Source organism: Nycticebus coucang, chromosome 11 (assembly GCF_027406575.1).
Source record: "Nycticebus coucang isolate mNycCou1 chromosome 11, mNycCou1.pri, whole genome shotgun sequence".
Taxonomy (NCBI): domain Eukaryota; kingdom Metazoa; phylum Chordata; class Mammalia; order Primates; family Lorisidae; genus Nycticebus; species Nycticebus coucang.
In genome coordinates this window covers 122,016,743-122,044,613 of record NC_069790.1, presented here as the reverse complement: position 1 = coordinate 122,044,613, position 27,871 = coordinate 122,016,743, and the positions used below count along the sequence as shown (strand labels likewise).

At 36.6% G+C, this 27,871-nt stretch overlaps 1 protein-coding gene across 11 annotated transcripts in view; it reads left to right on the top strand.

Annotated features, from left to right (window-relative positions):
- KMT2C (lysine methyltransferase 2C) overlaps positions 1-27,871 on the top strand; it is a 298,652-nt gene that overhangs the window by 114,823 nt on the left and 155,958 nt on the right. For all 11 annotated transcript variants that reach the window (XM_053608446.1, XM_053608454.1, XM_053608455.1 and 8 more), the window contains 3 exons: positions 8,189-8,389; positions 11,895-12,043; positions 13,088-13,197. In XM_053608446.1, the coding sequence (XP_053464421.1) occupies positions 8,189-8,389; positions 11,895-12,043; positions 13,088-13,197 (460 nt within the window). The remainder of the gene's footprint in view (positions 1-8,188; positions 8,390-11,894; positions 12,044-13,087; positions 13,198-27,871) is intronic.

Here is a 27,871-nt window from a genome sequence, read left to right as displayed (position 1 = left end):
AGGAAGCTGTTACTCGGCCGCCATCTTGCTCTGCCTCCTTAGTATGTTTATGATTTTAAGTATATGTACTTACCATGTTCGCAAGGCATGATTTATGATTGGGCCCTGGCTGCCTGTCTGATGTCATCTGTTACCTAAAGTGCTCTCTCACTACTCTTGACTCACCTCCCACACACCCTGATCAGGTTTCTGTGTGGGGGCCTTTGAGCTTGCTTTGCTGTCAAATGTCTTACCTCCAGAGAGGCCTCCCTAAACACCAGCTGATAGGCTTCTCCTCTGAAGTATCATGACTAACTTGATTTCACTCAGCTCATGGAAAAGAGCACACGATGTGAATCTAGAAAAAGGTTATGTAAGTTCTGGTTATACTGTAATCCTCCCTTCCCAGATTTTTTTTGGTAGGTTTGAATGTTGTCAAAGTAAAAGAGTAGGGCAGAGTAAATAAAACAGCAGCCCCCACTACATTTTGTGTGGTAATCCTGCTTTGCTTTTTTTTGTGGCACTTAGTATTTCCTGGGGATTCAGTTGGAGATATTTGTCTCTCTGTCTGCCACGTGAGTTCTGTGAGGGCAGCTCATGGCTGGCTTGTTCACTGCTCTCTCTTTGCACCTGATAGTTTTCTGAGAGAGGTGAGGTGTTGAATAAATATTCTTGAATGAGTAATGAATAAAGCCATCCATTTCTAATAATAAAAAAATTGACATTTTTGATGGAGTTCTTTAAAATTGTCTTTTTTTTTTAAAGTTTGATCTCTAATTTTATTGGAAATGCTTTTTCTTTTTTTTATTATTATTTTTTTTTATTAAATTTTTTTTTTTTTTTTTGTAGAGACAGAGTCTCACCTTATCGCCCTCAGTAGAGTGCCGTGGCATCACACAGCTCAAAGCAACCTCCAAATCCTTGGGCTTAGGCGATTCTCTTGCCTCAGCCTCCCGAGCAGCTGGGACTACAGGCGCCCGCCACAACGCCCAGCTATTTTTTTGTTGCAGTTTGGCCGGGGCTGGGTTTGAACCCACCACCCTGGGCATATGGGGCCGGCGCCCTACCCGCTGAGCCACAGGTGCCGCCCCTGGAAATGCTTTTTCTTGGCTACACATTTTTTGGCAACAAATCCTCAGGCTCCTGTCTTTAGTGTTGACTTTTTTATTTTTGGGGATTCTTTGATGAGGGTACAGGATACCAGTTTACACTTAGTGCCTTTGTAAAGTCCCTCCTATAATTGTATCTTGGATTAAAAATAAGTTAGTAAAAAACCAAAACAACAACAACAACAAAAAGAAATGTTAGTAATATAGAATTAGAATTAAATTGTGCTTGATTGAATAGAATTTAAAATTCTACTTAAATGCTATCATAAAATTCTAAAAAGGCTTTTGTAGTTTGCTTGATATCAACCATAAGCTTTTCATTTCTTGAAAATCTACTCTGTTTTATCCTAACAGAACTTAGAAATGGTAGCACATGTGTGGAATTGAGAGTATTTGCTGGTTTTATAGCAAGCATCTGAGAGCCTCCCAAGTGGGTTCTATTCCTGTTTCTGGAGCTGCTTGTGGAACCCACTGTAGTTCTTCCCTTCTTCGCTTGGTTCTTCTGCAGATCTTAAGGATGGACTATGTTATCTTTCTGTCCTCTGAGACTAGCATAGTGACTGTCACTTAACTGGTCCTCATCAGATACTTGTAGAAAGAGTTAAGATCAAAAGCTATTCATGAATATATAAACATTTATAATATATAATGTTAAACATGGCCTTCAAAATTTTGGAGATGAGTAGGTCTCTAGTTAATTTGCTGATCAATTTAAAAAATAAAATTAGACTGATACACAATATAGAAAAAAAACTCCTTGAGTTGTAGTAATAAACACGGCCATTGTTACTGATTATTCTGGACTAACCTGCTGCCACTACTGTCATCTTCCTTAGATAGGAAAGAGTGAATGAGCCCTCCAAGAAAGCCATCATCCTCAATAGGAAAGTCATTTGCATTTTTATGTATCAGGAACAGAGGTAAACAGTATTTTTTTGAATATTATTTTCCAGTAATATCAAATATGTAACTAGGATGATGTGCAAAAAATGTAAGACCTATATAGAAAAAAATATAAAAACATAACAGCAAATATATTTTTAGGAGATTAAGTATTTTAAAGATATTCTTTTCCAATTGATTTTTGGTTCAATGTAATCCTAGTAAAAGTTTCTGTGGTAAACTTGACCAGGTGATTTAAAAATTTATATGACTCTAAAGCCAAATTACCTGTTAAGAAGAAGAGGAAAAGATTGTTTTACCTGGCTTACCTGGTACTAAGAACTTTTCATAGCATGGTGGTAAATGAAGTTAGTTCTGTATTACCACAGAGAGAAAAAGATAGATGAACGGAACAGAATAGGGAATTCAGAAACAGATACATGAGTAATAAGGACAGGTTATTTATGACAAAGCAGCATCATAAATCAGGAAGGGTATTTCTTCCAATAATTGTGCTTGGCTAATATACTTAAATTTGTTTTTAAATCTGAGATAGGGTCTTGCTTGCTTTTGCCCAGGCTAGAGTGCAGTGATAATGATTACAGTTCACTGTGACTTCTGACTCCCAGGTACAGGCAATCCTGGCTTAGCTTTAGCTTGTGCTACAGGTGCACACTACCACCAGTCCTGGCTAATTTTTCTTTTCTTTTCTTTTTTTTTAAAAAGGATTTCTTATAGAGAGACACGGTCTTTGCTGTGTTGCCCAGGCTGGTCTCAAATTCCTGGCCTCAAGTGATCTCCCACCTCAGCCTTACAAAAGCACTGGGATTACATTTGTGAGCCACTATACCCAGTCTACCTTTTTGTTTTTCTAAAAAAGAAGGTAGACCTTAAATTTTTTTTTTTTTTTTTTTTTTTGTAGCAAAGGGGTATTGCTGTTGTCCAGGCTGGTCTTGAACTTTTGGCCTCAAGTCATCTTCCTACTTTGGCCTCCCAAAGTGCTGAGATTACAGGCATGAGCCACCACAACCTGGCCAAGAAGGTAGACCTTTATTCACGTCAACTCCTGTTAATTTATAGCCTTCCATGTAAGAGGCAAAACAATACTGTTTTTAGAAGTTAATGTGGAGGAATTTTTTATTACTTTCGGGTAAGGAAAGACTTTTAAAACAAATGAAAAGCACTAATTATAAACAAGGATTGATTGATACCACTATATTTAAATTAAAAGCTTCTTTTCATAAAAGATACCAAAGTAAGAAAGGATAAATGACAGAAAAGGAGAAAATATTTCTGACATGTACAACTTGACAGAGGACTTCTGTCAGAAATAACAAGAAAACGCCAACTCAATAAAAGCCAAACAACTTGAGCAAACATTATTCTCATATATTTTTTTAAGCAGAACGTTGGATTTTAGTTAGCTTATATTTTGTTTATATTCATAAGCAACATGAATTTTTATAATTTTTCTTATAATGCCCTTGTTTTGGAAACAAAATTATGTGAGCCAGGCATCTTTTGATTTTCTTTTATGTTATGGAAAAACTAGTTTAAGATAGGAATTAACTCCATGCAAATTTAAAATAACTGTCTCATTAAATTACCCGGGTCTGTGGGATTTGTTTTGGAAACTGAACTCCTTTATCTTATACCAATTGTGGTATTTTATATTTTCCCCAAAACTTATAAACTTTAGCTCAGTTTTCAAATTTCATAATATGTGATTCATGATATATTTATTATTTTTATTAATATTTTTGATTGAAAAGTCATTATTATACATTTATGCATATAATCTGACATTGAAATTTTGATAGACATTACATTGAATCTATAGATTGCTTTCTATAATGTGGATATATTTGCATTATTCTTTCAGTCCATGAACATAGGATAACTTTTCATTAGTGTTTTCTTAAATTTTTTCATCAGAGTTTTATAGTTTTCAGTATGCAGGTCTTTTACCTTGGTTAAAATGACATCTAATTATTTTTTTGTTACTATTGTAAACAGGATTTTTTTTCATGATTTTTTTTCTTGGATATTCACTGTAGAAATATTACTGCGTTTTTGTATGTTGATTTTTTTTTTTATCCTGCAACTTCACTGAATTAGTTCTATCAGTTTTGGTGGAGTCATTAGGATTTTTTATATTTAAGATCATGTAATCAGGAAATAGACAATTTTACTTCTTAATCTTTCTATTAGGATGCCTTTTATTTCTTGCCTAATTGTTTTGGCTACGAGCTATATTGAAAAGACATGGTGGGCGGTGCCTGTGGCTCAGTGGGTAGGGCACCGGCCCCATATACTGAGGGCGGCAGGTTCAAACCTGGCCCCCGCCAAACTGCAACAAAAAAATAGCTGGGTGTTGTGGCGGGCACCTGTAGTCCCAGCCACATGGGAGGCTGAGGCAAGAGAATCACCTAAGCCCAAGAGCTGGAGGTTGCCATCAGCTGTGACGCAACAGCAACACAGTGAGAAAAGTGGAAAGTGAGACTCTGTCTCTTAAAAAAAAAAGAAAAGACATGGTGAGAGTGAACATTTAATTGTTATTGCGTGTGTTGTTATTCCTCTTCTGCATTTTGTACTTTGTTTGGATTTTGTTCTTATCACCAGAGTTTGTCTTTTTTTAAAAAGGAATTAGATACTGGCTTTGTTCATCTTCTGTATTGTTTTCGGTTTTACTGATTTCTGTTGTTTTCCCAATCTTGTATCATTGTCCTTGTTCACTTTGTTTCCAAACTTCTTCATTTGAAAATAAGAGCTTTTTTTTTTTTTTTTTTTGAGACAGAGTCTTACTTTGTTGCCTTCGGTAGAGTGCTGTGACGTCATAGCTCACAGCAACCTCAAACTCTTGGGCTTAAGTGATTCTCTTATCTCAGCCTCCCAAATTGCTGGGACTACAGGCGCTCGCCACAACACCCATTTTTTTGTTGTAGTTGTCGTTGTTTGGCAGGCCTGGGCTGGTTTTGAACCTGCCAACCTCTATGTATGTGGCTGGTGCCCTAACCACTGTGCTATGGGTGCTGAGCCAGCATTTTAATTTAATCCTTTACATTTGATAATTTATGTTTGTAAGCTCTCATTTTTTTCTTTGAGACAAATGTTCACTTTGTCTCCCTTGGTAGAGTGTCATAGCATCATAGCTCACAGCAACCTCCAACTCTTGGGCTTAAGCAATTCTCTTGCCTCAATTTTTCATTTTTAGTAGAGATAGGTTTGGTCTTGAACTCTTGCTCAGGCTGATCTCGAACTCCTTAGCTCAAGCAATCCACCCTCTTTCAAGCTCTCTTACTTCAGCTGCGTCTCACATTTTTTTTTTTAACATTTATGTTCTTACTATCATTTTATTCCAAATATTGTGTTTGGAAAGTATAGTTCCCAAATGTTTAGAATATTTTAAGCTATCTGTTTGTTAGATATCTTTATGTTTACTACGTTGTCAGAGAATAGTATCTGTATGATATGGTCATTTGATATCTTGTCTTTATTGCATTAATATGCAGTCTATTTTGTAATATGTTAATGTGCTTGAAAAGAATATGAACTCTTGGTTGTAGGTAGAGTATCTTCAGCTTATTTATTACACTCAGATAATAATTAGCAACAAAGATGTTCCATATCTACTTAAGTTTATCTGTTTGATACAGTATTTTCTGAGACAATTGTTAAAATCTTTTTTAGTTGATTTAGCTCCTGCATTTTTCCCTCCCTTTACCCTTTTTGTTTTATAATTTGAAATAGTCTTGCTGTGTTTCCCTAGGCTATTGTGCCGAGGGGTCAGCTTACCTTATAGCAACCCGAAACTCCTGGGTTCAGTCGATCCTCCTGCATTGGCCTCCTGAGTAGCTGAGTCTATAAACACCCACAATGCTCAGCTGGTTTTTCTACTTTGAGTAGAGACGGGTCTCGCTCCTGCTCAGTCTAGTCTTCAACTCCTGAGCTCAAGTAGTCCTCCTGCCTTGCCTTCCCAGTGTGCTAGGATTACATGTGTGAGCCACAATTATTCTGAAATGTTTGATTACCTTCACTTTGTGCCACCTTTACTAATTCCTTGATGATTTAAACAGTCATATAAAAATAATTTTCTTTGTGGATCTGTTCAGCGACAGTATTTCTGAGGTTTTGTAAGCCTGAGAATAATTTTATTATACCTTCACACTTCAGTGATAATTTTGAATACAAAATTGAAGGCTAAGATATTTTTCTGTGGTACTTTAAATATATTGCTTGATTTTCTAACCAGTGCTGTTACAATCAATGTTGAGAAAGCTAATGTCTATTTGATTATTGTTCCTCATAGGTAATGTTTCTAGGGGAAGAAACAAACCAGAGATGGGGTATGCCAAAAGAAATGTAAGGTTAATAGCTCAGAGAAAATTACAAACAAGAGTATGATAAGAAGCTGGCAAAAGTTGCTGCTGGTGGTATCTTTTTGGCAAGAAGAAAACAGTTTTTTTCTAAAATTAGACCACATTTAATTTGTGTGTATATGTATGGACAAGACAGTTTATAATGAATTTGAAAGAGGTAATTTATTGGAAAAATTAAATAGGTAATTTTTTTTTTTTTTTGAGACAGAGTCTCACTGTGTTATGTTACCCTTGGTAGCGTGCCCTGGTGTCACAGGTCACAGCAACCTTAAACTCTTGGCTTTAAGCGATTCTCTTGCCTCAGCCTCTTAAGTAGCCGGGACTGTAGGAGCCTGTCACAGCCCCTGGCTACTTTTTGGTTGCAGTTGTCATTGTTGTTTAGCAGGCCCAGGCCGGGCTTGAACCCGCCAGCCTCAGTGTGCCCCTACCCACTGAGCTAAGGGCATCGCCTAAATAGGTAATTTTCATAATCAAGTGTGGTAATTATTTGGGAGTCCAATCTGATCTAAGCTTAAGTTTTTTTTAAATTTTTTTTAAAGTGAATTTTATTTGTTTTCTTTTTGCAATTTTTGGCTGGAGCTGGGTTTGAACACAACACCTCCGGTATATGGGGCCAGCCGCCTACTCCTTCAAGCCACAGGCGCCACCTAAGTTTAAATTTAAAAACAAAAGCCATTTCAAAAAACCATAGATTATTTCTATCACTTGTTAATGCAAGATAGTACCAAGAGTTCATGGGGTAAATACTGCAGAGGCAAGGGTGGACGGGACACTTTAATGGTTGAAGAAGCTGAATATAGTGGCGGTAATACCTTGTAAAGAGAAGGGAGTTCCAAGAGGAGTAATTTTGTTCTTTCTAGAGTCACTTATGAATTTATCAGTTTCATAGATGTATAGAGTTTTTGTTGCTTAACTTTTGAAATTGGTTCTTTTTTAATTATCAATAGACACTTGTTTTTAGAACAGTTTTAGGTTTACAGAAAAATTGCATAGAAGGTGCCAAGAGTTCACGTTCTATATCATGTTCTATATCCTCCCAAAGTTTCCCTCATTATATTGTGTGTTAGTGTGGGTCACTTGTTAGAATTGATAAGCCAATATTGATAAACTAATTGTTGATACTTTATTTCTAATAATGCAGATCATTCCATAGTTTTCATTAGGTCTCATTTTTTGTGTTAAACACTTTTATGGTTTTTGACAAATGCTTGATGTCATGTACCATTTTAGTATTATACAAAATGGTTTCACTGCCCTAAAAATGTCTTCTGTTCCACCTAAATCATCCTTTTCCTCCCATTCAACTATTGTACCCCGATCCTATAAGCACTTCACCCAGGAACTGTTTAGATTTCTTATGTTTCTCTGTGTGTATGGTATATATATCATGAATGACAAGTGGTCCATCAAGTAGGAGCATTTAATAAAACCTTTTGTCACCACACGTCTTACAGAGCCGTCATGCACTTGGATACCGTACCCATTAAAGTCTTCTTTCCCCTGTTTGCTTTACGTTCTTTATTCTTTCTAATTCTTTGATACCCTCTAGGAAAATTTAAAGGAAAATCATTTTTTTTTAGTACAACCTAGAATTTTTTAATTTGTGTATACTACTTAAAAAATAATACTATGGAAAGATAGAATTATAAATGTATAATTATCATTAAACCTAATTGTTTTCATGGATAATCACTGCATAGACAGTGGAAAATATATAGAAAAGCTTAGCTAGCACTAAAGACTTAATTTTAAATCATAAGTATTAATAATTGTCACTTAAAGTAGTTACCTAAAGCTTCTTTTCTCCTCTGTGTCTTCCTCACTTTTTATTTTTACTAGTGAACAGCTCTGCGCTTTTTGTTACTGTGGGGAGAAAAGTTCCTTAGGACAAGGAGACTTAAAACAATTCCGTGTAACACCTGGGTTTATCTTGCCATGGAGAAACCAGCCTTCTATCAAGAAGGACATTGATGACAACAGCAGTGGAACCTCTGAGAAAATACAAAACACAGCATCACGAAAACAAAGAGGACAGAGAAAGTAAGTGACGTCGAATTTAAATTGTTGGACTGGATTAAGAGTATGCATAGTTATTTTCATTGTAATACTTACAAATCTTCAAATGGAGTTGCTACTGTTGAATAGTTTCTCATGTTTTCCACATTTATGGGATACTTTCTAGCTCACTGTGAACCCAACAAATGGTCCTTCTCTTAAAATTTATTTCTAAAAATCTGTTATCTTACTTGTGTATTATTAATAAAATCAGTGTGATCACAAAAGTTAACTTTTGGGAAAAAAAGTTTGAAGAACATAGCATAAAACAGAGTTCAGGGAATTTATAAATGGAAAGAAGATAACAAATCAGTGAATTCCTCTTTTTCCTTTTGTAAGAATATAACATAATAGCAGGCTCAGAATTGGTTTTCACTACTTGTCCTTTGTGTCATTCGTTTGTTCATTCTGTCGGTTAATTTATTTAATTTGTGTATATGTTGTGTTTCAGAAAAATTTGAGCTTTTCTATAAATTCTTACAGACCTATCTTCTCTGTTTATTTCCTTCTTTTCTTTCTGTAATTATGTGATGGTATTCTTTCTAAAGTTAAAGATGATACTAGATAAATTTCCTAAGGTACTTGTATAACTATATATGTACTTCTGAATTTATGGGCAGATTTTAGTGATCTACAATTCTTGCCTAATATTTAAAAAATTATTTTGTATAGTTGTATTTAAAGGCCATCTTAACATGGAATGTGGCTGGGCTGGTTAAGGGAGTAGAAGTTTCTATAGTTGATGAGAAAGTATAAGAGTTAATCCAGCTTGGAAGGCTGAGGAGTGCTGCCTCTTGAACTGATGATATAATCACTAAAGTGCTTATCTGGTTTATATCCAAATTTCAGTACTAAAGCATTATGTATTGTATGTAGTTGATTGGCTTCTTGTTTTGAACTGCTGCCAAGGCCTTGAAGACTTCAAATAGGAAATGAAACAATAAAGAATACATCTTTAAAAGAAATATTTGACATAGAACAGTTTAAGGAAGGTTAGAAGTAGTGTGTTTGGAAAGTTGTGATATTTTGGAAGCCATAAATAGACCGTATGTAAGACGCTTATTTTTAGCTATCAGTTGCATACTCATTTTTTTTTGAGACAGGGTCTTGCTCTGTTTTCCAGGCTAGAGTGCAGTGTCATCATAGCTCACTGCAACCTGAAACTCCTGGGCTCAAATGAGCCTCGTGTGGTGTGGTCTTCTTGGCTTACTCACCCCAGTAGCTGGGACCAACATACCTGGCTCATTTTTTTCTGTTTGTGTTTAGAGACATGGTCGTACTCTTGCTCAGTCTAGTCTTGAATTCCTGGCCTCAAGTAGTCCTCCTACTTCAGCCTCCCAAACTGCTAGGATTATAGGGTTGAGCTACCTCATCCAACCTGAGTACTCATATCTTAATAAAATATATCAAAAGTCCAGCAAACTTTTTATGTCTATCAATAATTAGCAAATTTAATGTACTAGACCAGGTTGTTAACTTATATTAACATCTTCAGCCTTGAATAATGGTAATTATCCTGCCCGGAGAAATAGAATTGGACTTCATTTACTTAGTTGTTTTTGTAAGCAAAGTTAATTTTTAATGAGAAATTTTATGAGCTTGGATAATTATATACTTAATGTTTACTAAGTTATTAAGTAATGATAACAAGCCGGTTAATGAAGTATACTTAAGAAATTTGGCATCATTTAGGGTAGGCAATTAATTTAGCTTGAAAATGATTTTAAATATTTATAAGATGTGTGTCTAAAGAGTGTAAATAGCAAATTTTAAAAAATTTACGAGAGGTTTTAGTATGTTTACAAGAAACATTTTAATATTTTTTGTTTTTACTAAATATAAGAATAATAGGGTTCTTTTTCTCTGTTTGTTTTAAAACTTAAATTTTGAAGCTATTGTATTTTCAGTTGATTCTCTTGATACTCTGTAAGCTGGGCTGTGGTTGTCCTGAGGGTTGGCATTATCATTTTAGTGGTCAGGTGTGTACGTAGAAACTGCTCTAAAAAGGGGGTGAATTTGATTAAGCTTCTGGTGAGGTAGGAACTGATCAGTAGTAGACTGGTTAATCATTCCATTGGTTTTTCACACCCCACCCCTCATCAAATACCAGTGCAAAAATATGTATGTTAAAACAGTACATTAGTATTTATAGATGAACTGTTAGTCATTTTTTTCCCTTACCAATATAATAACAATGAAGGCATTACTTGTAGGAATAGAGATTATACTTTTAGGAAAGAATTTGTTCTCATTTTACCGTGGGCATATATAAAAATGAGAATTTAAAGTTAGCATAGCATGCTGAACCTTCTTAAATTAGTTTATACATTTATAATCCTAAACATAAAAAAAACTGGTTATTTTTATATGGTTTGATATTCAAATGTACTTACTGAAATATGTTAATACTCCTTTTCTTTCAATGATTCCCCATATAAAAAAGTTGAGTACCCTGGACATTGTGCTGATTTTCTCTTAATAGGAATCATGATAAATATCCAGCATACAGAAGTGCAGTGAGTTATGAACTGTGTTCAATAGTGATTTAATCCAGAATTATGATCAGGTTAAACATTATGATATTAGGAGAGGATTTAAGTTTTAGTGGTAGTCATCTGATGTCCCATATATAATATTAAATGCATTAGTCGTCTTTATTTATTTAATGATCTTAAATAATATGTAAAGTGTTAGGGCTTGAAAGTCTGAAATCTCCCATACATTGTATATCTTATTCAGTGTTCATTTTTTACATTATAGTTTTTGGTATTAATACTATCTTCTTTCTTCTATATGCCTTTAGTAGCTATTTTTTTTTCTTTTTACTTCTGATTTATGATACACAGTCTTAATTAAGATTACCAGCAACATCATGCTGCAGATCAGCTGTTTGAGATATTTCTTTCTTTCTTTATTTGTTTGTTTGAGATATTTCAAGGGGACCAAAAGAAACCTACAGCTGATACATTCAACTCCCCCTGCGTCCTTTTTCTCCTTTTGTACTGGCTTTTGATTGTCCTGGGAAATAATTTGTCTTTACATAAAATTAACTGCCACTTTTGTTTTAACTATAACTGCCCTTATAGTTAAAACAAATTAAAAATTGTTGATTAGGTCAAGTTTTGTAAGTGTTTGAGTAAAGCCAAAGGGAATATTCATTTTATATGTTAAAGTATGATTCCTGATTAGAACATGAGAGTCAGTTATTAAAAAATTACATTATGGAATGGAAAAATAAATTTACAATTACAAATTTGATACTTTCCTATGGATTTGGAGATTCTTTTCCTTAGTTATTGCTTATGCGATGTAATCTAGCAACCCAGTTTAATATTACACAATGAATAATAATAGATGAATTCTAACAGTTGTTTTATGACAGTCAATGCCTAATAAAATTGATACGGCAATACATTATATTTTAAAAGTTATAAAATGAAACAATTTTCTACTTGTTTTCATTTTCACAGCTATTTTATTGTATTTTCAGAGAACGATCTTCTCAGCAGAATATAGTCTCTTGTGTTAGTGTCAGCACCCAAACAGCTACAGATGATCAGGCTGGTAAACTCTGGGATGAACTCAGTCTGGTTGGCCTTCCAGATGCCATTGATGTCCAAGCCTTATTTGACTCTACAGGTATGAGCGTGTCTTCAGTAATACATATCCCTTCATCCTGGAAGCCTTTTAATTTTAGTTCCTTATCAACTTACACAATATTAAATACCTCTCACCTAGAAACAATTAGGGTCAAATTATAAAAAAGAGTGATTATTAAGTGTGTTGAGTTAAATTGTCTAATTAAGTTTATGTAATTTATTTAAAATCTTTACAATAGTTATAGTGGACTGGGAGCCTTTATAAAAATCTGCATTTACTCTTGTGCAGATAGCAGTGCCTTGGAGATCTGAGAGTTGAGTAAAGAAAACATTTTCAACAATTCAGTGACAAATGGTTCTGTGACATTGCAGTGGACAGGTCTTAGCCAGTTAGATTATCGTATTGTGGTCTCAACTACAGATGGAAACAGCGTAACCTAATCATACGTATCCTTATATTAAACTGAAAAAAATGGTATTGTAATTTATGATAAGGTGCTGTTGGTATTTTAAGTTGAAATGCAAACTGATGGATAGTGGTTCAAGTGTCATGTGATGGAGAATTTAAAGACTAAGCTGTTACTAATGATTGTGGTGTGCTCTTGCTGTGGGATGGAGGGGAATAAAGGTATATATGTAGTTCTATTTCCTATACATGCCCTTTGTCATTATCAAAATGTTAAATAATGTCTTATTTAGTTTATGTAAAGATAAATAAAATATAGTAATATTTTGAATAAAATGACAAAACTAATTTTGCTTTGTGAAGAAACACTAATTCAGTGATTTTCAAAGTTTTATGTGTGTCAGAATCAAGTGGAATCCTTGTTAAAACAGATTGCTAGGCCCCTTTGCAAGATTTTTTGATTTCATAGTCCAATTGTGATCTGAGATTGTTCATGTTTAGGAAGTTCCCAGATTAATGTTGACGTTGCCAGCTCAGGAGCTAGAGTACATTTTGAGAAGGTCTGCTTTACTGGTATCGCCATTGTGTATTATTTACACATTAGAGTTGCCCTTCATTTATTAGAATTAGTATTTTTAATGTTTGTTCATTTGTTCCTTTTCATTTTTCCCATTTTAGGCACTTGTTGGGCTCATCACCGTTGTGTGGAGTGGTCACTGGGAGTATGCCAGATGGAGGAACAATTGTTAGTGAATGTGGACAAAGCTGTTGTCTCAGGGAGCACAGAAGTAAGTAGAAGAAACAAATATTCACTAAATTAATTAATTAATTAGAGTCTTACTCTGTTTCCTAGGCTGAGGAGCAGTGGTATGGATCATAGCTCATTGTAACCTTGAACTCTTGGGCTCAAAGAATCTTCCTGCCACAGTCTTCTAAGTAGCTTGGAGTATAGCTGCACACCACCGCACCTATTAATTTTTGTAGAGACAAGGTCTTGGTATGTTGCACCGGCTGTCCTTGAAGTCTTAGCCTCATGTGATCTTCTCTCCTTGACCTTCTAAAAGTGCTGGTATTACAAGTGTGTGCCACGTCACCTGGCTAATAGTTGTCAGATTTTACATGAACTTTATAGCCACCCTGTATTTTAAACCACAGCTTTATAACATGTACTTTAGCTGAAGGGTAACTTGCAGGAATTATTAAATGATTATTATAGTATAAAAACTCTGAAGATAGGAATTTATTAATTTATATAAAGAGTGATTTGTGAAAACTACTTTTTGTAGTATTTGAAAGAGTGATTTGTGGAAACTTCTAGAATATGGTGTGTTAAGCTATTTAACAAACTTTAATTTTTAAAACAAATATTTTACATTTAAATCAAATTAAAATTTTAGAAGTGAAAATTACTAACTCTCCTTGTTCACTCATGTGGTTACTCTGTGAGACAAAACTATGAAGATTTAAAATAAGTGACATGGCCGGGTACAGTGGCTCACGCCTAAACCTAGTACTTTGGGAGGCTGAGGCAAGTGGATTGCTTGAGCTTACAAGTTCAAGACCATCCTAAGCATCCTTAGTGAGACCCCGTCTCTACTAAAACAGAAAAACTGAGGCAAGAGGATCCTTTGAGCCCAAGTTGGAGGAGGTTACTATAAGCTATGACACTGTAGCAACAAAGTGAAACTATGTCTCAAAAAAAAGAAAAAATATATATGTGTGTATTCATTTGTGGGAAAAGAAATATGTAGGAAGAATAAATTAAAAACTGAAGAGATCGGTTACCTGTTGGAGGGTGGGTGGGAAAGAGATGAAAAGAAGGGAATGATGTGTTTAGCATAGATGAAATGTGAGTGATACTTCTCAGAGTATATTTTTTTGTATAGCTTTGAACCATAACATTGTTTCATATACTCCCCAAATAAGCAGTTACCACCAACCAGCAGGTGGGGAAACCTAAGAAAAAATGGCCCATTTCACTCTGAAGGGGATAGGGAAGAAAAGAGCCAAGCTAAGTAGCTGTGGAAAATGTTGTCATGATTAGATAACATAAAGACACAAAGATCTCACAGGAATATGGGTTATTAATTTTGAAACTTTTTATGTATATACTATAAGTAAACAAGTAAATCTGTTATAGATAATAAGAGCTAGGTTTCTCAGTGGGGGAAGGAACTACAATAGCTATATGAACTTCATGGTGTTGGGATGGGATCACAGGATGAAAATAAACTTGTGGTTTTTAATATTTATACAGACAGATACAGAAATATAGATGTGCATATATGTGCGAGTTGCCTATGTATATTTTCTAGCTCTGTTCCCCAAGCGAACCTAGAAGCAATGATGCTCCAGTAGCATTGAGAATAGCTAGTTCTTACATCTTGATCTCTAACTACTGTTCTATAATAAAAGAAACAGAAGTTCCTGGAGAAGTAGTTCATTGCAGGACTGGTATGGGGAAAGTGCAAGAGTCCGAATCATCTTGTGGTACCAGAAATTGAAGAAGTGCTCAAAGTGATGGGAACCCATTGAAAACCCAGGAGCCAATATGCAAGAGCTGAGCAACAACAAAACTGATGACAGTGTTGCATTTTCATTTATAGACTAAAATAAGTACACATAAGCCCCATAAACACGAATAAAGTTTGTCAAGTCACATTGTTCCTCTACTTAACACTTTTTAATGACTTCCCATCTAATTCTGAGATAAAACCCAGATTCTTACTAACACACAAGGGTCTGCATGACCTTCTCCACCCAGCTGTACTGGTAAGATGTCATTCACTATAAATTCTTCCCTTCGTCTACTTCCTTCAGCCACACTGACTTGCTTGGTCTGACTTCCTTGGTCTTCCTCAAGGATACCAGACATATACCCACGTCGGAGCCTTTATAGTGCTGTTCCCTTACTGTCCAATACTCTTCTCAGGTGCAGGCTGTCCCTGGGTTATATACGAGATAGGTTCTATACACTTGTTCTTTAGTTGAATTCCTGTAAGTTGGAACAGGTACATTTACCTGTTACCATAATAGCCTCCTTTTGTAAGTATGAGTTGTCTGCAAGTTGAATGTTTATAACAGCATAACTTGTTGTGTCCGCATGACTCATGACTTGCTACCTAGTATTCTGTCGGTGTTTATTCCAAAGTCGTCTTACCAATGAGGCCTTTGCTAAGTGCCTCCTCTTCTCATACTGTTGCTGCTATATTGTTTCCACCTTTGTATTTATCTCTGTGTAACATAATATATATTTACTTAATCTTGTTTGCTGGGTGTCACTAGACTATTGGTATCATTAGGACTAGGGCTTTTTTCTGTTTTGTCAATTGTCAGTAAGTATTTACAAGCTAAATGAGTAACGCTGACGATCATTCATAGAATGATTCATAGATTCATAGGCAGGAGAGAAGTCTGAAGTGCCCCAAAGTGATACTAAAGGTCATCAGTGTCATTAATTGTGAAAAAATTTATGTACTTAACAGTTGTCAAAAAATACCTAAATAGAGTAAACCTTTATGATTCTTTATAAATGATTGGGAAAGCAGAGCCACTGGAAAAGGTTACGTAGGATCAAAGTATATAAAAGTGCTGTTGAACTTAGAATACATTTTTATTTTACCAAAAGGTAGATGTTCTAAATGAGCTGATCTTTAATTATGATGACATGTAGCTGAGTGTGTTATGACACCTACCTATATTTTCGAGGAAAATAATGTTTAATTTGTCTCTTCAAGATAAAGGTGACAGTTCAACAACTTTTCAGAGCAACTTCTCTTAGGACTTAAACATTTTACTGCCAGAAACAGTGAAAATTATTTAAGAAAATACTCTCAAATTTGTCATCAAAAGACTTGAACATGGAATTTTCTTATGTGGTTAAAATATTGTAAAGAATTTTGGTCTTGGTGACCGTAGCACACTGGTTATGGTGCCAGCCACATACACCAAGGCTGGTGGGTTCAAATCTGGCCTAGGCCAGCTAAACCACAATGACAACTGCAACAAAAAATAGCCAGGCATTGTGACTGGTGCCTGTGGTTCCAGCTACTTCGGGGGCTGAGGCAAGAGAATGGCTTAAGCCCAAGAGTTTGGGGTTGCTGTGAGCTGTGACACGACGGCACTCTACTGAGGGCAACATAGTGAGACTCTGTCTCAAAAAATAAAATCAAATAAAGAATTTTGGTATATTTAAAACCCATTTGTTAAATTCAATGTTTTTTGATTAAGGAAGGTAAAATTTCATTAGCTTAAATTTGGAAATTTTTATTGCAGTTGAACAGTGGTTATAAAAATTATGTAGATCTATTTAGATCTTTCTATTTTGGTGGAGAATTGTTTTTTTAAAAAAAGCTATGACAGCCATTAAACCAAATATTGAAATAAACTGGTTAGAATTAGGTCTTCTAATCTAAGAAGGTGAAAGAGAACAAGATACTACCGAGCTCAGATGGAGGGTTGCAGCACTCCTTAAACTTTTTGATCATGTTCATTTTTTAGTAAGAAATGTTTGACCATGCATCTTTCTTATACAGTCTCAGTAGAATATATTTCTCTTTTCCTCCTTTATGTAACTTAGCAACATTTGTAAATTTACATTTGTTTGTGTGAGTCTTCTTTTTTTTTTAATGTATTTCTTCCAGTAAGGATGTAAACACCATGAAGGCACAGGCAATTACCTGTTTTGGTCGATCCTGTTCTCTCTGGTGCCTAATAAAGTACCCTGAACACAGAAGAGCCACTTAATGAGATTGATACATGCATGATTAGAATTTGCCAGTGAAGGCAAAATACAGTGCATGAGTTTGAGTAAAAAAGTTATCTTACTGGCCTCTAGAAGGTAGAGGCCAGGATTACTAGAAATACTCCGCTGATGAACAGGACAGCTTCCCATACAAGAAGTTATTCAGCTCAAAATTTCAATATTACCGAGGTGGAGAAATCCTGGTTTAATTGTGACAATATGATTTCCTTATAAAAAATAATATATTTATATACTTTCCTAAATTGTTAAATGTTTTGTTTTTTTTTTTAAGAGTCTCACTTTGTCGCCCTTGGTAGAGTGCTATGGTGTCAGTAGCTGGGACTGTAGGCGCCCACCACAACACCTGGCTATGTTTTGGTTTTTAGTTGTCATTGTTGTTTGGCAGGCCTGGGCCAGGTTCAAACCCGCCAGCTCCCGTGTTTTTGGCTGGCATCCTAGTGGCTGAGCTATAGGCGCCAAGCCTAAATAGCATTGTTTATCAAACAATTTAGTTTTTCTGGAATGTCTTTCAGATTATTTTTAGATTTACCAAGGGGAGCTTTATTTATCTTTTGCTAAATAGAAGAATATACCAAGTTGTGAATCTCTATTTTAGGAAAGGTATTGGTGTTTCTCTTTTAATTTCCCTTTTGGAGCCCTTAGGGTGCTACCAACATCTTGGAAACCTGGGTAATTGGAATATTATCAAGGGAATGGTTTAACTCTGCACGATACAAATGTTTAAGCATTTTACCAACATTTATCTAAACTTCCTTTTGCTTTTACTTCCCTCATTGGCTCCCCGAAAAGAATCCATAAACTCTAAACACTTAATTTCTATTCTATTAACTAGTTATGAATAAAAAATGTTTAGTGTTTTACTCTAAAATAAAACATAAAAAATTACTTGGTCAGGTATGATGGCTCAATGCCTGTAATCTTAGCGCTATTGGAGGCCAAGGTGGGAGGATCACTTGAGATCAGGAGTTCAAGAACAGGCTCAGCAAAATGAAGATCTCATCTCTACTAAAAATAGAAAAATTAGCAGAGTGGTACATGCCTGTAGTCCCTGCTATTTGGGAGGCTGAGGCAGGAGGATTGCTTGCGACCTGGAGTTTGAGGTTGTGGTGAGCTACGATGACACCACTGCACTATAGCCAGCACAACACAGGTAAGACTCTTATCTCCCAATTACAAAAGAAAAAAAAAAAAGAAAGAAAAATCACCTCCCGTCTTCTGTAATCTTTTATGCTTTGTCCATCCTCATCTCGTGCCATATTCCCAGGCTCATACAAGAAATAGCAGGATAAGCCAAAATTTCCCATGATCTAGGCCAAGAAAAGCACACTTACCAGTCAGGGAGCCTTCCAAAATCCAAGGTCCCAGAAGCCAGCCTAGGACCAATGTTGCATGGAGACATTTCTTTATTTTTCTTTTTTATTGGGGATTCATTGAGGGTACACAGAAGTAGGTTACATAATTGCTTTGCATGCAGACATTTCTAAGCATAACAGTCTTAAACCTGCTATGTTAACCCTTTTTAATTTTTGCACAGTACTGTAATTGGAGGGTATCTCAATCTTAACATTTCTTCTGGTCTAAGGACCACAGTAGATGTGCATTACACAGTGTTGACTTATTCTCTATCATAGGCAGTGATAGGTGCTCATGGTTAAACAAAAGAACTTTGTAACTTTAAGCAGAGGAAAGAGAGTGTGAAGGATCCTTATGACTGCTGATAGCAGAAAAATCCTGTGTTTTAACTCTGAACTATACTTTGCTGGATACTAACATAGCTATTGTAGGTTTCTCTTGACTAGTGTAAGTATTTATTATTCTTTTATTTTAACCTAGTCGAGTCTTTATATTTAACATGTGTTTCTTGCAGGCAACGTTTTGTTTTTTAAATTTTATCTATGAGTGTCTGCCTTTTAGTTGGGCATTTAGATCATGTACATTTAATGTGGTTGTCTTATTTTCTGTATGTGTCCATCTGTTCTTTGTTTCATTTTTTTGTATTCTTTTATATCAAGAATTTGTTACAATCCCATTTTATCTCCTTTGTTAATTTATTACCTTTTTTTGTTTTTTAAATGTTTGCTTTAGCATTTATAGTATAGATCTTTAAGTAAGCTCAGTTTATCTTCAGGTGATATGGTACAGTTTCATCTATAATAAAAGTGTACCTCCATTTACTTCGATTGCTCCCCTGCTGGACTTTGTGCTATTACTATCATGAATTTGACTTTTACATATGTCATAAACTCTTTAATATATTATTACTTTTTTTTATTAAACAGATCCCTCTCTCTCTCTTTTGTCACCCTCTGTCACAGCATCCTCAAACTCTTAGGCTCAAGTGATTCTCTTGTGTCAGCCTCCTGAGTAGCTGGGACTGTAGGGTGCCTGCAACAATGCCTGCCTATTTTTAGAGACAAGATCTCACTCTTACTCAGGCTGGTCCTAAACTCCTGAGCACAGTCAATCAGTCACCCGCTTTGGTCTCCCAGACTGGTAGGATTATAGGCATGAGCCACTGTACCTGGCTTTAAACAGATATCTCTTAAAGAGATTTAAATACAAAAAAATTTTGGCTGGGTACCTATAGTTCAATGGTTAGAACGGTGGCCCCGTGCACTGGGCTGGAGGGTTTGAACCCGTCGCAGGCCTGCTAAAGAAAAAAAAATGTGTTTACCCATGCAATTACCACTAATGTGCTTTTTACTCCTTTTCATAGATCTACTTTTTATAATTCTGAAATGTCTTCATTTCACTTCTTTTTCGGGGGGTTGGGGTGAGAAGTTAGAGTCTTGCTCTGTTGCTGGGGCTAGAGTGCCATGGACTCAGTACACCCCACAGCAACCTCAAACTCCTGGGCTCAAGTGATCCTCACTTTGCTCAGGTTGGTCTTGTCCTCCTGACCCCATGCAGTCCTCCTGTTTCAGCCTCCCAGAGTGCTAGGATTACAGGCAAGACCCACTCTGCCTGGCTGCACCTTCGTGGTTTTTTTTGTGGTTTTTGGCCAGGGCTGGGTTTGAACCCGCCACCTCCGGCATATGGGACCGGCGCCCTACTCACTGAGCCCCAGGCGCCGCCCTGCACCTGCGTTTTTAAAGGACATTTTTGCCAGGTACAAAATTCTGCTTGCCTTTCTTTTTCTTTTTCCTCTAGCACTTTAAAGATTTACCACAGTCTCCTCACTTATGTTGTGTTCGATGAGAAATCTGAGATCTTAGATTCTTCTGAAGGTAATATGTCTTTTTTACCTGGCTGCTTTTAATATTATATCACTAAATTTGAACAATTTCATTACATTTCGCATTGGTGTAATTTTCTTCATGTTTCTTGTGTTTGGGGTTTGTTGAGTTCCTGATGGATGTGAGGAGAAAGAATTTTCAACAGTTTTTACTTCGAAAAATGTTTTCTTTCCTTTGTCTCTTTTCTCTCCTTTAGGAATTCCAGTTTCCTCTATTTTAGAGCATTTGGATTTTTCACACTGCTTACTGATGCTAATTTTAAGAGTTGTTTTCTCTTTTGCTTCAATTTAGGTAGTTTCTGGTTTTATGTTTTTAAGTTCACTAATCTTTAGTTGCTAATCTACTGTTAGTCACATGATTGTAGTTTTCATCTTAGATGTTTTTACCTTTAGAAGGTTGTTTCTGGTCTTTTTTTTCTTCTTAGAGACAGAGTCTCACTTTGTCGCCCTCCGTATAGTGCTGTGGTGTTGTGGTGTTACAGCTCACAGCAACCTCCAGCTCTTGGGCTTCAGCAATTCTCTTGCCTCAGCCTCCCGAGTAGCTGGGACTATAGGCGCCCAGCACAACGCCCAGCTATTTTTTGTTGCAGTTTGGCCAGGGCTGGGTTTGAACTTGCCACCCTCAGTATATGGGGCCAGCGCCCTACTCATTGAGCCACAGGCGCCACCCATTTCTGGTCTTTTTATATCTGTCATGTCTCGACTTAACTTTTAAACATGGAATATACTTATACTTTTAATGTCCTTATCTGATCAATTCAACTTCTCTGTTGGTTTTGATTGGTTATTCTTGGTTTTTATCGTGATTTCCTGTTTGCTTCTATGCCGGATAATCTTTATTTAGATGCCAAAAATTATAAAAAGGATGCAGAATATTTTCTTTTTTTCTATAAATCTTCTTGAGCTTTGCTTTTGAGGGTAGTTAAGCTTTCTACAAATAGTTCTTTTGGGTTTTGCTTTTTTTTTGAGACAGACTCACTATGTCGCCCTTGGTAGAGTGCTGTGGTGTCACAGCTCATAGCAACCTCAAACTCTTGGGCTTAAGCAATTCTCCTGCCTTAGTCTCCTGTAGCTGGGACTACAGGTACCCACCACAATGCCAGGGTATTTTTTTTGTTGCAGTTGTCATTGTCGTTTAGCAAGCCTGGGCCGGGTTTGAACTTGCCAGCCTCAGTGTATGTGACTGACGCCCTAATTACTGAGCTACAGGTGCTGAAACTGGGTTTTGATTTTATGATTTGTTAGGCAGATATGCAGCAGTGCTTAGTCCAGGACTAGTAATTCCTTACTATTGAGAGAACACCTTCCTGGGGACTCTGTTGATTCTCCATGAATTATGCTTTTCCCAGTTTCGCTAGTGGGAACAAACCTTATTCCTGGCCCCATGTGAGTGCCAGGCCCTGTTTCTTCACATTCCTTCAGATGGTTGTTTTCCTGGTATCAAATAGTTTCCTCACGTGCATGTGCTATTCATATTTGAAAAGGGGGAATCTGCAGAGCTGTGGAGTTCTCTTCTCTCGGCACTCTGTCCTGTGGCCCCTGGCTGCCCAATCCTCTCCTGATTCAACTGTGTCTGACTGAGGAGTCAACTGAGGTTTGACTTCATTGCCTCTCTATAAGCTGTGGCCTGGAAAGTCTCCCAAGGCAATATGCTGAGGTATATATACTCGTCCCGCTTTGGTTTCTCATTGCTCAGGAATCAGTGTCCTTTGTTGACTGATGTTCACTGTCTTAAAAACCATTGTTTCATGTAGTTGGTTGTTATGGTTGATTCAGGGAGAAGGATTTATCTGCTGTTACTCCACCTTGGCTAGAATTGAAAGTGTTGCAGAAGTAATTCAACTAAATTATAAGAAACTTATTTCACAATAGAAAATCAATAGTTAGGGTGATGAATAGTTCAGTAGCTTCATGATACCAAGTTGTTAGTTTTTTTTTTTTTTTTTTTTGAGACAGAGACTCAACCTGTCGCCCTGGGTATAGTGCCATGGCATCACAGCTTACAGCAACCTCCAGCTCCTGGGCTCAAGCGATTCTCCTGCCTCCACCTCCCATGTAGCTGGGACTACAGGAGCCTGCCACAGCGCCCGGCTATTTTTTGGTTGCAGCCGTCATTGTTGTTTGGTAGGCTTGGGCTGGATTCGAACCTGCCAGCTCAGGTGTATGTGGCTGGTGCCTTAGCCGCTTAAGCCACAGGCACCGAGCCAAGTTGTTAGTTTTTTTTTTTATCATCTTTCTATCCTTTGTGGATCCAAAGTACACTGAGGAGCAAAAAAAAAAAAAGAGAATCCTTTCCTTATTATAATTAACAAATCCTTTCCAGATACTGTCTACTATCGTACCGTTTTTCTGTTAATTTCCAGAATTACATTCTGTGTTCATATCTTAAACCAGTACTGATAAATTGGGACAACCATGATTGGCTTAGACCAGCGGTTCTCTACCTGTGGGTCACGACCCACAGCAACTATATTAAAGGGCTGTGGTATTGGGAAGGTTGAGAACCACTGACTTAACTATGACTCTCTTCTCGTACTCCAATGGTGCTCAAATCCTCCGAGCCATATTTCCACTTAGAGAAGGGCACATATTTGAACAAAAGCTGAGATTCCTCACGATGGAAGAAGAGGGAATGAATGTTTTACAGTCAGCTAACTGTTATTAGAAACATTTTAACTTAGGGAAACTGAATGTAATTTAAATTAGGAAAGGTTTACGATTGTTTGGGAGGATGGGTAAATTTCAGTAGATTAACAAAAGTAAGAGGGTATATGGATTTTGGAAGAATGGTACATCTATGAAAGTTATTGGACAGGAATGGAAAATTTTCTTAGTTTTGCATACCAAGCTGAGGAATTTCAATAATGAAATTTTTCTGTTTTCAGGGCAGGGTCTTGGTCCATTGCCTGGGCTGGAGTGCAGTGACTTGATCATACCTTACTTTAGCCTCCAACTGTCTCCTAGGCTCAATTTGAATGATCATGATTCTCCTGCCTCAGCCTCCTGAGTAGCTGGGGCTTCAGCCACACCACTATATGTAGCTAATTATTTTTATTTTTATTTTTTGTAGAGGTGGTGTCTTGCTGTTACTCAGGCTGATCTTGATTTTTGGGACTCAAGTGATCCTCCCATCTTACCTCTCCAGTCACAGTATTAGGCTTCCTTTGAACCCTGGGCTCAAGCAGTCCTCCTATGTCTGCATCTCAAAGTGCTGGGATTACAAGCATGGGCCTGCAATTATAGGCACCTGGCCAATAATGCTTTTTTTTTTTTTTTTTTTTTTAAATTGAGACAAACTCTCACTCTGTTGCCCTGAGTACAGTGCTGTGGCATCATAGCTAATAGCAACCTTAAACTCTTGGGCTTGAGCAATCCTTTTGCCTCATCTTCTGAAGTAGCTGAGACTATAGGTATGCATCACAGTGCCAGGCTGGTCTTTTCTATTTTTAATAGAGACATGGTCTTCCTCTTGCTTAGGATGGTCTGAAACTAATGAGTTCAAGCAATCCACCTCCCTTGGCCTCCAGAGTACTAGTGTTACAGGCATGAGCCACTGTGCCTAGCATAATGCAATTTCTTCATAAGAAGAGCAGTATTAAAAGAGCTGAATTCTCTTAGCCTTCTGTAAATGAATTGGAAAAGTTTTCTGAAAGACCAACATGTTTTTGTAATTAAACCAACATGTGCTGTAATTAAAGGCCAAAGAGTGTAAATTTTTGAATTCAGGTGTAAAATGCAAAAATGAAATATTACAATGAGAGAGTAAGTAGTATTTGATTCTTTGTCAGTTAGATGGAAGAATTTCAGATGTCTCTTTTCTTTCAAACCTAAGTATGTGGGAAAATTAGAAGTTTTGTTTTGGTTGTGCTGAGCCTGAAACCTTGTGTACTGTGTATATATCAGGGTTGGAATTGTAGACAATTTTCCTAACTAGCTATGATGGTAAATCAAACTGCCAATGGAGAAAATTTAACAAGAGGAAAAAAGATGGAAGATTGACTTTTTAATCAGTGATTCAAGAAAAAACAGTGTAAAGATGAATGTGACGTAGCTTAAAAGGTAAGGAAGAATAGTGGAAATTACTGAGTTTGGATTAATAGATTTAAGGAGATAGGATTGGTAGTCTCAAATGTGTTTTTGTATTATAAGGTTTTCTAAATAAAATACTTTCTAAATAAAACGAAAGTAATAATTATTTTAAGACCTGGTGTTTTTATTGTGTTGCGTAGGCTGGAGTGCAGTGGCTATTCACAGGTGCGGTGACACTGCACTGCAGCTTTGAACTTTGAGGTTTAAGCCATCCTCCTGTCTCACTCTCCTAAGTAATGGGACTGCAGGTGTGTACCACCACCTCAGCTGTAATTATTATTTTTAATGGCAGTCAGTTAGGAGTCTTGACTTACTATTTTGTCTTTGACATTATTTGCTAATGCCAAATGATGTATTCCTCAAGTCATGTTACCTATTGATACTCAAGTTTCTTTATCCGCACAATAGGAAATTATCTTTTCACTCTGAAATGCTGGGCTATAAGAAGACATCAAAAAAATCCAACTATGGATTATATATAATGCTAAAGTGCGAAGTCTGGGTACAGTAAGAAAATCCAAGATAGTTATTTCACCTTAGAATGTTGTGAGGTATACATATACATTTTGTGATGAAGTTGATGGTATTCTTTGATATTATGAAGGATCCATTGGATATAAAGCATGGGGGAGTGGCAGAGAATAACATGGACTAGGTCCAAATATATTCCTATAATTTTTTTTTTTTTTTAAAGAGGCAGAGTCTCACTTTATCACCCTTGGTAGAGTGCTGTGGTGTCACAGCTCACAGCAACCTCCAACTCCTGGGGTTAGGTGATTCTCTTGCCTCAGCCTCCCAAGTAGCTGGGACTACAGGTGCCTGCCACAACACCTGGCTATTTTTTTGTTGCTGTTGAAGTTTGGCCGGGGCCAGGTTCAAACCTGCCACCCTCGGTGTGTGGGGCTGGCACCCTACTCATTGAGCCACAGGCGCCGCCCAATATTCCTATATATATATATACACATATATATATATATATATATATATATTTTTTTTTTTTTTTGAGATAGAGCCTCAAGCTGGGTAGAGTGCCGTGGCATTACAGCTCACAGCAACCTCCAACTCCTGGGCTCAAGCGATTCTCCTTGCCTCCACCTCCCAAGTAGCTAGGACTATAGGCACCCACTACAACGCCCAGCTGTTTTCTGGTTGTAGCTGTCATTGTTGTTTGGCGGGCCCAGGTTGGATTCAAACCCGCCAGCTCAGGTGTATGTGGCTGGCACCTTAGCTGCTTGAGCCATAGGTGCCGAGCCAATTCCTGTAAGTTTTAAAAAGAAAATTCAGCAGGGTGGCGCCAGTGGCTCAGTGGGTGGGGCACTGGCCCCATATGCCAAGGGTGGTGAGTTCAAACCGGCCCTGGCCAAACTGCAACAATTAAAAAAACACCAAAATTCAGCAATAACTCAGAAATTGCCAGGTATGCTACAAGATAAAATCCAATCACTGAAAATTTAAACAAAGAACAAACAATGGTAAAATGTCTTCAGATTCATTTGGGCCTTTATATTTCTGCCTAAAATTAAGAACTTAGAATAGATAATGTAGGAGAATTCTTTTTTTTTTTGCAGTTTTTGGCCAGGGTGAGGTTTGAGCCCACCACCTCCGGCATATGGGGCCGACGCCCTACTCCTTTGAGCCACAGGTGCTGTGCCCTGATAATGTAGGAGAATTCTTACGATATGGGAAGCATTGACCCTAAGGGAAAATAAATAATATATAACATATCAGAAAGAAATCATAAATCTTAGAGAGGAAAAACATAATGGCAAGAACTACGGCCAACAATAGGAATAGGTTCTAGGATATATTAAATAACTATAAATCCATAAGAAAAAGACAGCCTAGTATACAAATGGGCAGGACTCCTAAACAAGTAATTTACAAAAGAGATCATCGCAGTGTCCAGCGAACATAAGAAAAGTTGCACAGTCCTATTAGAAATCATGAATTGCAGATTTGAAACTGCAGTGAGATTGTAGTTGTTATTATTTACTTAGTAAAAATGTAGATTGATGTTATTTACTTAGTAAAAATCAAGTCTGGATGTAGTAATTATTGGCCTGGATTTGGTTGAATGGACACTCTTTAATTGAAAGAGTGAAAATTGGAGCAGTCACTTGAGAAGACACATTGTAGTGATTTAATAAAGTTGAACTGACCACCTATCTTATCACCCAACAGTTCACTTCTTTTTATCTACTTTAACAGCGTTATGTTCTCAACACTTTTTGGAGTTTGAGAACACCTTTATCCTCTTATTTGGAAATACTAATATCAGGCTTGATATAAGACAGCTGAATTCCCATTTCTGCTTCTACATTCAGGATGTTGAAATACAGTGTATGCCATTTTAGTTGACATACATGAAGTAAATAATCTAGTCTCACAAAGACACATATCGGAAAAAAGGACAAGTATTTTAGTAGGTATTCTAAAATCATGAATATTCCTTTTTGATGCCATACCCCAACTTTAGTAGGGGTAGTTTATTAAAGGTTTGATCTGATACAAAATTCTGCTGGCCTGACAATGAACTTTTTGTTTTTGGTTTTTGGCTGGGGCTAGATTTGAACCCGCCACCTCCAGCATATGGGACGGGCGCCCTACTTCTTGAGCCACAGGCGCCACCCAACAATGAACTTTTTTTTTTTTTAAACAATATACTCCCTTAGTTAGACACCTGTATAGTTGCAATAGATTATTTGCCCACGTGAATTTTATAACATTATTAAATGATCTTTGAAAAGTAACTTGAGTAATCTTAGAAATTCTACCTATTGGAACATTTTAATAACAGAATTCACGGTTGTTACATAATCCACTGATGTCATCTGAAAAGTCTGTAAGTTTGGGCATGTGTCAAGCTCACATTGGTCACTTTAAGGTTTCCAAATTTTGTTATTGGCCATTAATGTTCTCACTTGTTTTTCTTGATGTGACAGGCTCACTTTATTCAATTGTGAAGCATTATCTGTCAGATCATGAAGTGTGACTGGCCATGGTTGACTATTGTTGAATAGTTTTTCCATGTAAAAGTGGTGTTCCATGTAAAAAGCAGTTATTTCAGTTTAGAAATCACATGATCAGAGCAGTGCCTTTTGTCAAGAAACCATATATGATTTGGCGCAGCAGAATTCCATTATAATTTCCCACCTCATTTCATCACATGTATTAAATAGATGTTTGCTTATGGATCAAAACTTAAAATCATTAATAATTTTTACTGCTTTATGAATGATACTTTTAAATGAAACTAGCATTACTTTTGCTGTAATTGTAGGGCTAGTTGAGAATGTTCTAATCTTAGTGTGGCTGCTGCCACTGCTTTGGTACTTCAATAGGCAACTACAGAGTTTTAATCATGTAATAGTTT